Source organism: Triticum dicoccoides, chromosome 6B (genome assembly GCF_002162155.2).
Source record: "Triticum dicoccoides isolate Atlit2015 ecotype Zavitan chromosome 6B, WEW_v2.0, whole genome shotgun sequence".
Lineage (NCBI taxonomy): Eukaryota > Viridiplantae > Streptophyta > Magnoliopsida > Poales > Poaceae > Triticum > Triticum dicoccoides.
The window spans coordinates 572183825-572195858 of record NC_041391.1 but is presented as its reverse complement, the minus strand read 5'-3'; the positions used below and the strand labels follow the sequence as shown (position 1 = coordinate 572195858).

At 51.5% G+C, this 12034-nt stretch overlaps 1 protein-coding gene across 1 annotated transcript; it reads left to right on the top strand.

Annotated features, from left to right (window-relative positions):
* The first annotated feature begins 901 nt into the window (after positions 1 to 901).
* On the top strand, positions 902 to 2856 carry LOC119324809 (zinc finger protein CONSTANS-LIKE 16-like). The gene is made up of 2 exons (XM_037598577.1): positions 902 to 2126; positions 2205 to 2856. The coding sequence occupies exons 1-2, from the start codon at positions 1086 to 1088 to the stop codon at positions 2448 to 2450; spliced, it is 1287 nt and encodes a 428-aa protein (XP_037454474.1). The 5' UTR covers positions 902 to 1085; the 3' UTR covers positions 2451 to 2856.
* The last annotated feature ends 9178 nt before the right edge of the window (positions 2857 to 12034 follow it).

Sequence of the window (12034 nt, the reverse complement as noted above, 5' to 3'; positions counted from 1 at the left end):
CCGCAGGGGCGGGACGGCGGCGGCGTCGAGGGGAGGCAGGGGGCCGGCCGGATTGGCGGCGGGCGACGGCCGGCGGCTTGGGAGAGAGGAAGCGGGAGGTTGGGGACGGGAAACTTCCCTCCCGCGCGACGGGGGAAGGGAGTGCGGGCTGGGATCGAGCGCCCCCTCCAACCCTCACTTCTACGGTTTGAAATTGGGTTTGAGGGTTGGACCCTTACTTTTTTTTGAGGGTTTGAGGATTTAGGGGTTCTAGTTTTTGCGTTTTTTTTATTGCAACCCGTAAAAAAACGGTTATTTTTGAAGATTTGAGGGTTTAGGGATACTACTAGTAATGCTCTGACTCCCTTGTTACGCTCCAAACCCCTGTATTATTTCTTCTTTGGTACCAACTCAACTTTTTCTGCAAGCGACGCCGAATCTGGCATTGAGCAAGCTGTATTTTTGCAGGAGGATGGTACCATTGCCACCACAGGTTCGGCTCTGAGTTTGCAGGGAAATAGCTGGAGTTTATCGTTCGAAAGCGCTGCCTTTAACCGTACGTACGTCTCATATAATTTCAGTACGGAATATAAGTGGCACTAAAGTTCTTTTTTTACATGGAGAGGAGTTTACCGGTGACGCTTTTCGGTGGTGCAATTTCATTTCTTCATTTCTACTACCTGTGACTGGCGATGTGGATATATACATACAGGATAGGACTTTTCAGGTAGCCAGGCTCCAGGAGCTCTCGTCTCCGACGTGTCGATAACAAGGCGAGGTGGGCCCCGCCCACAATCTGGCCGCAGCCAATCACAGATCATGGAATCGGATGGCGCATTAGCGGTAAACCAATCAGGGTACAGATAAGGCCAGCGGGCGGGTCCCGCCCCGCGAGCCTAAAGCGCAAAGCTCACTCGGAGAAAAGGGCAGCGCTGGGCCATGCCGCTCAAAGCAAATAGCCTTCCGAATCCAGTGATACTTTTTTGTCATTTCTATCTCGCAATCTTCTCGTAGGTAGCTAGGATCGCTGTGATTATACGATACCGGAAGAAGCATTGCTGTTGCGCTGGAGGTGGTCTGGTTTGTACGTTTTGGAGGCGGCGGAGATGGGTGGCTCGGACCAGAAGGCGGCCGGCGGGGCCGTGGGCGGCAAGGCGGCGCGCGCGTGCGACGGGTGCATGCGGCGGCGGGCCCGGTGGTACTGCGCGGCTGACGACGCTTTCTTGTGCCAGGCGTGCGACACGTCGGTGCACTCGGCGAACCCGCTCGCCAGGCGGCACGAGCGCCTCCGCCTGCGCGCGACGTCCCCGCTGCCGGCCGAGGGCGTGGCCGCGGTGAAGGGGTCGCCGGCGACGACGTCCAAGTGCCTTGACGTCGCGCCGGCGTGGCCGAAGCGGAAGGCGCGCACTCGGCGGCCGCCGGTCAAGAGCGTCGGGCAGCTGCTGTCGAGGCGCCTCGTGGTGCCCGAGGTGGGAGCCGGGGAGTCCTCCACGTCGGACGAGCGGAGGGCGCCCGAGGAGGAGCAGCTGCTCTACCGCGTGCCGGTCTTTGACCCCGCCCTCGCCGAGTTCTGCTCGCCGCCGCCGATCGATGACTCACGCCACGGTGAGGACGTCGAAGGCGCCGTGGAGGACACGAAGGAGCACATGGCCACACCGTCCCCCGTGCAGGAGCTCCCCGATTGTTTTGCCAGTTTCGGCCCGACGGACGCCGATCTCAGGGAGTTCGCGGCCGACATGGAAGCGCTCCTCGGCCAAGGCCTGGACGACGGCAACGAGCTGGAGGACTCGTTCTACATGGAGGCCCTAGGGCTCATATCGCCGCCGGGGGAACACGGCGGGCGGGTAAAGGTGGAGGCCGACGGCAGCCTTGTCTCCCGAAGCAACGGCGTTCTGGCGTCTGGCCATGACCTGAAGCGGGAGTTCAACGGCAGCCCGCCGACACTGGTGGATGACGACGACAGTTTCGAGCACAAGACGTCGACGGCGAGCAACGGAGACGCCGTTGACGATGCGCAGTTCTTGAAGAGGAGCCTGGATCTTAGGCTGAACTACGAGGCGGTCATGGAGAGCTGGGGCAGCTCGCCGTGGACCGACGGCCGGCGGCCGTCCGGCCAGCTCGACGACTTGTTGCTCCACGACCACGCGGTACATGCACGATTTTGCAGCTTAATTCACTATATGCTCGATACAGTTAACTGTATCTAACCATCGTGCATGGTGTAGGGCATGTGGACGGCCGGAGGAGGAGGACGGCATGGCGATGCGGCGTGGCCGCCGAGGCCAAGGACGGACGAGTGGCGGGAGGCGCGGGTGTCGCGGTACCGGGAGAAGCGGCGGACACGGCTGTTCGCCAAGAAAATACGCTACGAGGTGCGGAAGCTGAACGCGGAGAAGCGGCCCCGGATGAAGGGCCGCTTCGTCAAGCGCACCGGCGGCGCGGCCGCCGCCGCCCCGTGCGCCGTCACCTGACCTAGCCAGGCCGTTGCACCGTGCGTGTCGATTGCTGCGCGCGCGGTACAGATTGCGTCGTGCTCGTCTCAGTCACGGGCATGGCATGAAATTACACACACCCACACACAAATTTGTCGAAGCTGCTTTAGTGTCTGTTTTATTCGCCGGGAATGATTTTGTCCTTTTTCGTTTCTTTCCTCGGTGATTCCGCGGCAGTGGAGAAGGGCCGGGAACACAAAGGTTTTCTGAGCTTGTTAGCTCACCGTGAGAAATGGTTTTTGCGACCTTTTTCTCTCGTTTCTACTGTGAGAGATGAGAGAAGGATAGGTGGTTCTGCGTGCATGTTATGGTTGCACTTGTACACTTGTACATTTGTACATTGTTGTAATAAATTAACATATATAAATTGGTTGCAACTCTTGTATGTACCGTGTATATCAGCAGGTCAGTTATACATTATATATCCAAACGCTTCAATTTTTGCTAGTGTTTTTACTTATTTACGGAAATGTTAAAAATTAGACAATAACTTTTTGACGCTAAAAATCTGACAATCAGATTTCCATGCGACAACTGATAAAATTGGCATGCTTGTGTATAGGATTTGTTATGTTCTAAAGTGAATACTGTTGTGCAGTGTAAAAATTTGTCAGAAAAAATTGGCATGCGTTCAATCGGGATCCGACGCAACTGAGAGTGTTAGAGTTTTTACCTGAAAATAAAATCTGAAGTCAGATGTATATTAAAATTCACTGTCCACTTTGTTGCATGTAAATAAATCTACTGCCTCCATTCCTAAGGAATACATGTCATCCTAAAAAGCGTACACTTAAACTTGTGTAACTTTTCCTAATACAACATAAAAAAGCAATCACACTGGCAAGGTGAAAATTAACATTTTACAGCTGGACAATGATAATTGCTAACCAACTCTGGCCACCACCTCCGGCGAATTGGGATATACTGTCAGTGGACGAATCTATCTGTCCAAGTGATGAGTCGGCGATGGCGGGGGATGGTGCCACGAAAGGAGGATGGTGCTATAATTTTTGTAGCATACAGAGTATTATTTCACTATAATGATGTTCTGAAAATAGAAATTCATGCTTTGATGCAAGGAATGGCTCTAGCCATCCAACATCTGGATATGCCAGTGCTTGTGCAATCTGACTCAATGGTTGCACACTATCAATCCTTTCTAATGACAACCTATTACGTTCAGCATATGGCCAATTGGCAGCTGAGATTAAGGCTCTCATGGCTGATAAGAAGTTTGTTTCCTAGAAGATTAGGCACTCACAAAATAGAGTTGCAGATCGGTTGGCTTTTTATAGCTGTACGGAGTCATGTACATCTGTCTAGTTGCGTTGTGCACCTCCATGTATTGATGACCTCATGCCTCTTGATTGTAACTCTGTTCTTATGGAATAAACTCTTTCTCATCGCAAAAAAACAATAATTGCCAATTGTTTGACAGATAGCGACAGATCCGAACGCATCCACCTCGCGTGGCCGAGCCATCATGAGGTAGAAACCTTTTTTTTTGAAAAGGTCCAGCTGATGGCTGGCATATATTGATTCATAGCAGAGAGCATGCGGGAAAACAAATGGTATTGTTCGATCTTGCGATCAAGGAGTAAAAAAGAAGATCTAAAAAAAATACCCCAGTGCTAGGCCAGCAGGTTAACTACTCAAGGTGGATCCCGGAACGGGGGCCCTAGGTGGGTTGCTCGTGCTTGGCGCCATAATTCAAAGGTCCTTCTGATGCTTGCCGTGGTTTCGGTCAGGTTTGCTATCTTGTGTCTGAAGGTGCATTGATTGCGCCGATGCCAAATGTCTCCTAACACCAGGATGATCATTGTCCTGACTGCCTTCTTGTGCTCGGGCCTTGCGCCGTTTATCATTTCCGCTATGATCTCCACATCTTTGGTCTTGTGCTGCCATTTTGCAGGGTGCAAGGAGCTGCAGCCATTTCCTTGGGCAGCTCTTGTTGAGACTGAAGATGAAAAGGGGCAATTCCAGAACAGGTGTTGAGAGGTTTCCAAGTTTCTGAAGCAAAACTGGCAAAAATATTCATTTGGCCATCCTCTTCTCTTAAGCTGATCATTGCACCATAGCATGTTCTTGGTTCTTGAGCAGCAGCCAGACCATAAACTTTAGCCGGGCCGGTGCCCACACTTGCCATGGCATCTTTCTGAACGTTGTCCTTATCATCCCTTGAAACTGACAGTTGTATGCCGAGTTGGTGGAGAAGGATCCCGAGGCCTCGTGCTTCCATTGAATTGTGTCTCAAACTTGGCCGTTAAGGTTTATGTTCTTCGAGATGAACCATCTGTTCAGGCGGATCACATCGGGCCAAAGCTGCTGCGTGTTCCCGTGTGTCAGCAACCCAGGTGGCATTTAGGAGTGCCGCTTGGACTGTCCTATTCTTTCTTCTTGTGTTCTCGTGGAGCTCCGGAAACTCCATTTTCAGCGTTCCCGCACCAGTCTAGGAGCTGTCCCAGAAGATGGCCGTCTTCCCATCGCCCAGTGTTATCATTGTTGAGGCGTTGAAGAGATCTCTGTCTCCTCGATCGCATGGCAGCTGCATGACTACCCAGGGCCTGTTGGGTGTGATCCAAGAGAACCACAGCCATCTGAGTCTGAGTGCATGGCTGAAGCGATGCAAATTTGAGATGCACAGGCCACCATTGTCGACCGGGGTGCAGACCACTGGCCAGCTGACTTTGCATTTCCCGCCGCTGACTTCTTCTTCTTGGGCCTAAAGAAAACACCTTCTAATCTTGTCCACCTCGGCTAGGAGATTTTTTGGTACCTTCAGTACTGTGAGGGCAAATGTTGGGAGTATACTCAAAATGCTTCTGACTAGCACTCTCCTACCTGCTATGGACATGAGTCTTCCTTTCCATCCCACCAGTCGAGCTCTGATCCGGTCCAAGATGAACTACAGATGAACTACGCGCAACCTAGAGATGGTGACTGGCAGACCAAGATACCATAGAGGGAACTGGGCGTGCTGTCCTCCAAAATTTTGGAGCACCTGCTGTAGGTCGATGTGGTCGCACCTGATTGCGGCGACTGATGATTTCAGAAGGTTAACTTTCAGCCCTGATGTTTGCCCAAAATCATGAAGAATGTTCATCAGAGTATCAATTTCCTCCTTCACTGGGTTGGCAAAAATGATGGCGTTGTCTGCATAAAGACTCACACGCAGCGAAAGGTCCTTGCCTGGAAGCGGGCCGAGGTGGCCAAGCTCCATGGCATGTTGGAGGAGACGATGCAGGGGGTCGATGGCAATGATGAAAAGGAGAGGGGACAGGGGGTTTGCCCTGCCTGAGGCCTCGGCAGTGCATAATTTGCTTCCCCGCCGTGCCGTTCAGCAAGAAGGAGGAGGTTGACATTGCCAGCAGAATGGCGATCCAATCACGCCATCTAGCTGAGAAGCCTAGGACTTGTAGCAGCTGAAGAAGATACTTCCAGGAGACATTATCGAAAGCTTTTGCTATATCTAGTTTGAGTAGGAGCGCCAACGTCTTTTTTCTGTGCAATGATCTAACTGCATTTTGGACGTAGAGGAAGCTATATGCGTGCTCTTCTTTGCCAGGAAGGCAGATTGGGCCAGCAAGATTATGGAGTCGATGGCGTTGGAGAGCTGCATGGAGAGTACTTTGGTGATCAGCTTAGCTATGGAGTGGACTAGACTAATTGGCCTAAAATCTTAAACTGTTGCTGCACCATCTTTCTTCGGGATTAGTACGACCAGGGCAGAGTTGAGGGAAGCAAGGTCGTCACCGGCCATGCAGTAGAACTAGTAGAATGCCTGCATGATGTCATGTTTGATAGTTTGCCAACAACTACGGAAGAAAGTTCCTATGAAGCCGTCCGGCCCCGGAGCTTTTTCTGCCGACGAGGCCTTGATCACCTCCCAGATCTCGTCTTCACTGAATGTATTGTCCAGGCCTCCCCCACAGATCGTGGGCAGCTGTAACTGGCGCCAGTCAATGGATCTTGGGCATGCTCCTTTGGAACCGAGGACGGAGTTGAAGTGCTCAAAAATGACTGCCGCCTTATCCTCGTGAGCTGTGGCAATCCCGTTGTTTGTCTGCAGGCTGTGGATGAAGTTTTTTCTGCGCCGCGAGAAAAAAATTGCATGGAAGAACTTGGTTCCCGCGTCGCCCCTCTTGAGCCATGTCAGCTAGGGTGCTTGACGTTTGCGCGCACGCTCGATCGCGGCAAGGCCGAGCAATCTCTGCTTGAGAAGCCGTCGGAGATTGAATCCAGGTGTGGAGAGGTTGCGGGATTCTTGGGCTACATCTAGGCACAGGATAATCTCAGTTGCTATGTGGAATTGTAGCTTGGCGTTGCTGAAGAGGGAGGAGCTCCAGATCTTCAAGTCTCGAGCAGTTCGCGCCATCTTGATAGACAAGCGCTTGAAAGCACAGCCACTCTGCAATGGCCTGCTCCATGCACGATCGACCGTCTCATGGAAGTGAGCGAACCGCAACCAGAAGCTTTCAAATTTGAGGTGAGCACGACGGCGCAGAGCAGTTGCATCAGCTAGAAGTAGGGGGCAGTGGTCAGAGCATGTCGTGGACACCACCATCAGCATGCTGTAGCGGAATAGGTCTTCCCAGCTGCAGTTGCAGAAGAATCTGTCGATGCTGACGAGTGTCGGGTTTTTGCGCTCGTTGCTCCAGGTGACGACGATTTTTGCACTTGATCTCTTTCAGGCCGGCGTTGTCGATGGCTTGCCTGAACATGCCCATGATCCTATGGTTCAGGTGAATCTTGTCCCTTGCCTCATAAATGAGGTTAAAATATCCATCCATGAGCCACAAATCAGTTGGAGGGGGGGCATTCTAGCTAATTCAGCGAGAAAAGCAGTCTTTCTAGCGTCGTCTACTGGACCGTAGACCGTGGTGAGCCAGAAGGCTTTGGATTGCTAGAGAAGTGTCACTTTAGCAGTGATCGTGGACTCGCCTATAACATGAGAAGCTATGTTGACAACATCATTGTTCTAGAAGATTGCAGCTCCACCGCGGGAGCTTATTGCAGGGAGGACGACACATTCGGAAAGAGCAGCGCCCCCGATCTCCCTGACTATGCTCGGAGTCCAGACATCTATCTTAGTTTCCTGTAGGCAAAGGATTGCCACTTTGTTCACCATAACTACCTCGCAAATCGCCGCGCGTTTCACCAGCTAGTTGAGGCCGCGGACGTTCCACGACATGATCGGGTAGAAGCTTTCACTCATTGGGAAACATGGGTTGCTCCGGTGACTGAAAATTACTAAATGGCCTCAGGCCCAGTACAGACACAACTATACTAGCAGGGGCACGCCGGCTTCCACCAATAGCGCCCAACTCACATCGGCGAGATGCAGTCCACGCTACTGAAACGCATGAAAGGAAACCTAACTCTACTCGGCGACGTGCCACAAAACCCACACTAAATCTCGGACCAAAAAAGCACCAACACCCCCACGTTGTCTACACCACCACACTCCTTCTCTGTTTCTTACCCCGACGCAAGAAACAAATTCTTCTCATCCTCATCGACTGCCAAACAACTCTCATCTCTCTAGATCTAGAAGTTTCTGCAAGACAAGGTTGGGTTGCTTTGAAGATGCCCCAAACTCTCATCTCTCCATCCTCTGAAGACCACAATTATCGATACTGAATCAAACAAATTACCATGGATTTGGACAGAGATCTAGATGGAACAAATATATCCTCTCGTAAGTTTCTAATTCACCTTACTCTTTTGGTCAATTACTTTACACTAGAGTACCATTGGGTCTGTATGAGTCTTAGAGCAACTCTAGCAGACCCCGCATCCCACCGGCCCGCAAAACACATTTGCAGTTCACGGAAAAACGTCTTTGCGGGCCGGCATGGACAGCCACAGAGGCAGACCCCCAAATGGACCCGTATAAAAGGATATTTGCGGAATATACTTATTTACGGGTCGGCTTTGCAGGGTCTGCTCTTGCGCCACTGCATCCCGCATCCCACCGGTCCATAAAAATATCAATACCACACCATAATTATCAATACCAACACAATACAACAATCATCCACATTGCAAATAATTATTCAAATCGCCGAATACAAATACAAATAATGCAATACAAAACCTGTCCCGAATACAAATACAAATACAAATGAATGAAAAAATGAGTTTGTTACTGTCCAGACCTTTGCCAATGGTGCTCAATGAGATCCTCCTGAAGCTGAAAGTGGGTGTTTGCATTTTCAATATCCTTGTATGTTTGAAGAAAAGCTCTAATGCGGTTAGGGTCTCTAACTGGTTTGACACGGCCACCCACATTGTCGTAGAAGAATTCCAAGTTCATGCCTCTCTCATCTTCGAGAATCATGTTGTGAAGGATAACACAACATGTCATGATGTTCTTCAAGGTCCGCTTGTCTCAAAAACGAGCAGGACCATGGACAATGGGAAATCTAGATTGCAAAATTCCGAATGCTCTTTTAGTGTCTTTTCGGGCTACCTCTTGCATCTTTCCGAACTCACATTGTTTTTTAGTTTTGGGTTCTTTTATGCTCCTGACAAATGTGCACCAAGGAGGGTATATACCATCTGCAAGATAGTACCCTTTTGTGTATTCATGCCCATTAATAGTGTAGTTGCAAGCAAGAGCATCACCACTAGCAAGACTAGCAAACAAATGAGACAGTTGCAACACATTGATATCACTGAGAGTGCCCGGCATACCAAAGAAGCAATGCCAAATCCATAAATCTTCGGATGCTACGGCCTCTAGCACAATTGTTGCATCACAAGACTTGCCAAAATACATTCCCTGCCATGCCTTCGGGCAATTTTTCCATGTCCAATGCATACAATCAATGCTACCTAGCATGCCAGGCCAACTTCTCCTCTCATTAGATACCATCAATTTCTTTGTGTCATCCTTGTTTGGTGCCCGAAGATATTGAGGACAAAGACATGGATGATCACTTTGGCAAATCTACGCACCGGCTCAATTGTTGTATCTTCACCAATGCGAAGATACTCACCGGCATAATCAGCCGGAACGCCATATGAAATCCCCCGCATAGATGCCGAGACTTTTTTGATATGCACTAAATCCCTTCAAGCCCGCAACATTTCTTCGTTGAGTAAAATACCGACATTTTGCCTCACAAGCTTGAACAATTTTCACAAAGAGGGATCGGCGCATTCGGTACCTTCTCCGGAAGAGGTGCAGTGGATACGTTGGATTCTCCGCGAAATAGTCTTGCATCAACATCTCGTTCCTGAGATGGCAATTCCGAGGAATGCAAAGACGCCCGACGACCGTCCTCACCGCTGGTTCTCATCTTTGTGCTCCTTGACGGCAAGAGCCATCACCAATGTCTGATGCCGAAAGTTTGAGAGCATCATCTCCACATCCGAGTCGTCCGAATCGGATAAATCGGAGAGCAGAAACTTCTCACATGGGCTCAATTCCATCTACATGAACGAGAAGCGCACGCCGCGTCAACCAACCGGGCTCAATTCCATTGACACAAAGCACAAAAAACACTAACCGACGGCGACGAGGGGTGGCTTGAGGACGGTCGATCCCCGACGGCGACATCGATGAGGGGTGGCTCTTCTCGCCGGATCCACGGGGGAGGTGCAGGGTGAGGGATGCCCCGGCGACACGATTTCGCCTGCAGATTTGGCCGAAATCGATGGCGGCGGACGGGCGGAACCTGTGGCGGGCGGCGACAGAAGGAGGTGGGGACAAGGTTGGAAAAAAGGTAAGCATAAGCGAGGCGGTTGGAGTTTGCCTAGGCCTTGGCGGTGCTTAAGCGCCCTAGGTGCAGTCTAGGCGGTAATATAGTTTTACTATCAAGGTATATATGCGGTTATTATACGTGTATCAATGTTAATTTAGGGCATAAAAATAAGTTGACTACAAGCTATTGCCATCAGTGTCGGACCTAGGATCTAATTACTGGGGGTCCCAAACATCAATACATAGAAAAAAGTTATTAACAAATTACACAGAATTTGCATTGCTGGACCTTAAACATCATCGTAAATCCAACAAATAGTCCAATTTTTTGGGTCAAATACACTACGTAAACGATTTTTCTATTTTTATAGTGGGTTCCATGGGGCCCACGACAACTCCCTATATCTGCCCCTGACTGCCATTGAAATATGGCTCGTTGGGCATATCAGTGCAATATGGCATGATTTCTCACTTGTGTAGACAATATCTTGCTTGCCCTGCCTAGACTTCCATTTATGCCCTAGGCGACGCGTTTGGCCATCGCCTAGCGCCTAAGCGTGCCAAAGCGTCTCCTAGGCATTGCCTTTTCCAACAGAGGGTGGGGAAAGGGGCGCGGGCTGAAATGTCCCTCCCGCCAACTATTTCACTGCGATACAGGGCACCGTAGGGGTGAGGCGGAAACCCGCGAATACGTGGGTTGGGGCCGAGTTTTTGCCGCGCCCCTCAAAAATTTTTGTGGGCCGGCCGCGTTTGCAGGGTATGTTCGGGCGGGATTTTCACCGCCGACCTGCATTTTGGCGGTTATTTTGCGGGTCGGGGCCTTTTGCGGAGTCTGTTAGAGTTGCTCTTACCAGCCCCAAATCAGTGTTGTTAGGGTATCTCCAACACTGACCCTCAAATCTCCCGCATGCGTTCGAATCATGCTATGCAGACAACGGAAGCCATCCAATGCAGGCCTGTATCGGTCTGCGGAGCGGTCCGGACGCGATTTCTCCTGCAAATCGGAGACAAACATGATGGACTTTATGAGAGTCCGAATCGATCCCACGTCCGCTTTAGACGCACTGGCCGACCAACCCCCTCCCCTCCCGCACGATTTTGGTCAACACCACCCCAGAGCGTCAGCGACCGCATTCATGCCCGGCCAGAGCGGACATGACCGCTCACTGGCGCCGGCATTGAAGCGACGCGCCAGCCAAGTGAGCGCCGCTTCCCGATGCAGGCGACTGCCGCGTGTTCAAACGACACGACGACCGCCTGTCCGTTCATCTACCGCCCACATTGATGGCACGCGGTTGCCAATGCGTCTCCTCTGGCGCCACCCATTTGTCCATTTGTCGTCCACCATTGTCATAAAAGCCCGTGCCCAGCCATAGCCGCAGTCATCCACCTCCGATCCCTCTGTGCACCAGTCCCATCATGGATCCCTCCCCTGCCAAAGCTTTCTGGGACGGGCTAACGTCAGACCAGAAGAAGGAGATGGCCGCCATTGCTACCGGCTGGCTGTCCGGCAGGCAGTCAGAGGATGACTACGTCCCAATGGAGGACACCGACGACGACAAACCGGGGCCACCCTCCTCCTCCGCGCCATCGTCCTCCTTCGCGAAACCCTCGCCGGCGCATTGCACCATGACCATCAGCGAGACTTGTGTCCATTACTTGGACACGATGCAGGAGAAGCGGGAGGAGTAGTTCCGGGAGGCGCGGGCCAACGCCGCCTAAAAACACCACCTCCTCCAGGAGCATCTGCACACGAGAAGCTCGCTTCCGGTAGAGCGGCCGCTCTGGACACGGACATGGCGGAGGAGAAGGCGCTGCTCGAGTCCTACCGCTCCGCCCGCGAGATCCGCCTCGC

Bases quoted from the DNA above. Each gene is read 5' to 3' on its own strand.
- LOC119324809 (XM_037598577.1), top strand. From the start codon at position 1,086: ATGGGTGGCTCGGACCAGAAGGCGGCCGGCGGGGCCGTGGGCGGCAAG. The intron at 2,127-2,204 runs GTACATGCACGA...TGCATGGTGTAG, and splicing joins TGTTGCTCCACGACCACGCG to GGCATGTGGACGGCCGGAGG.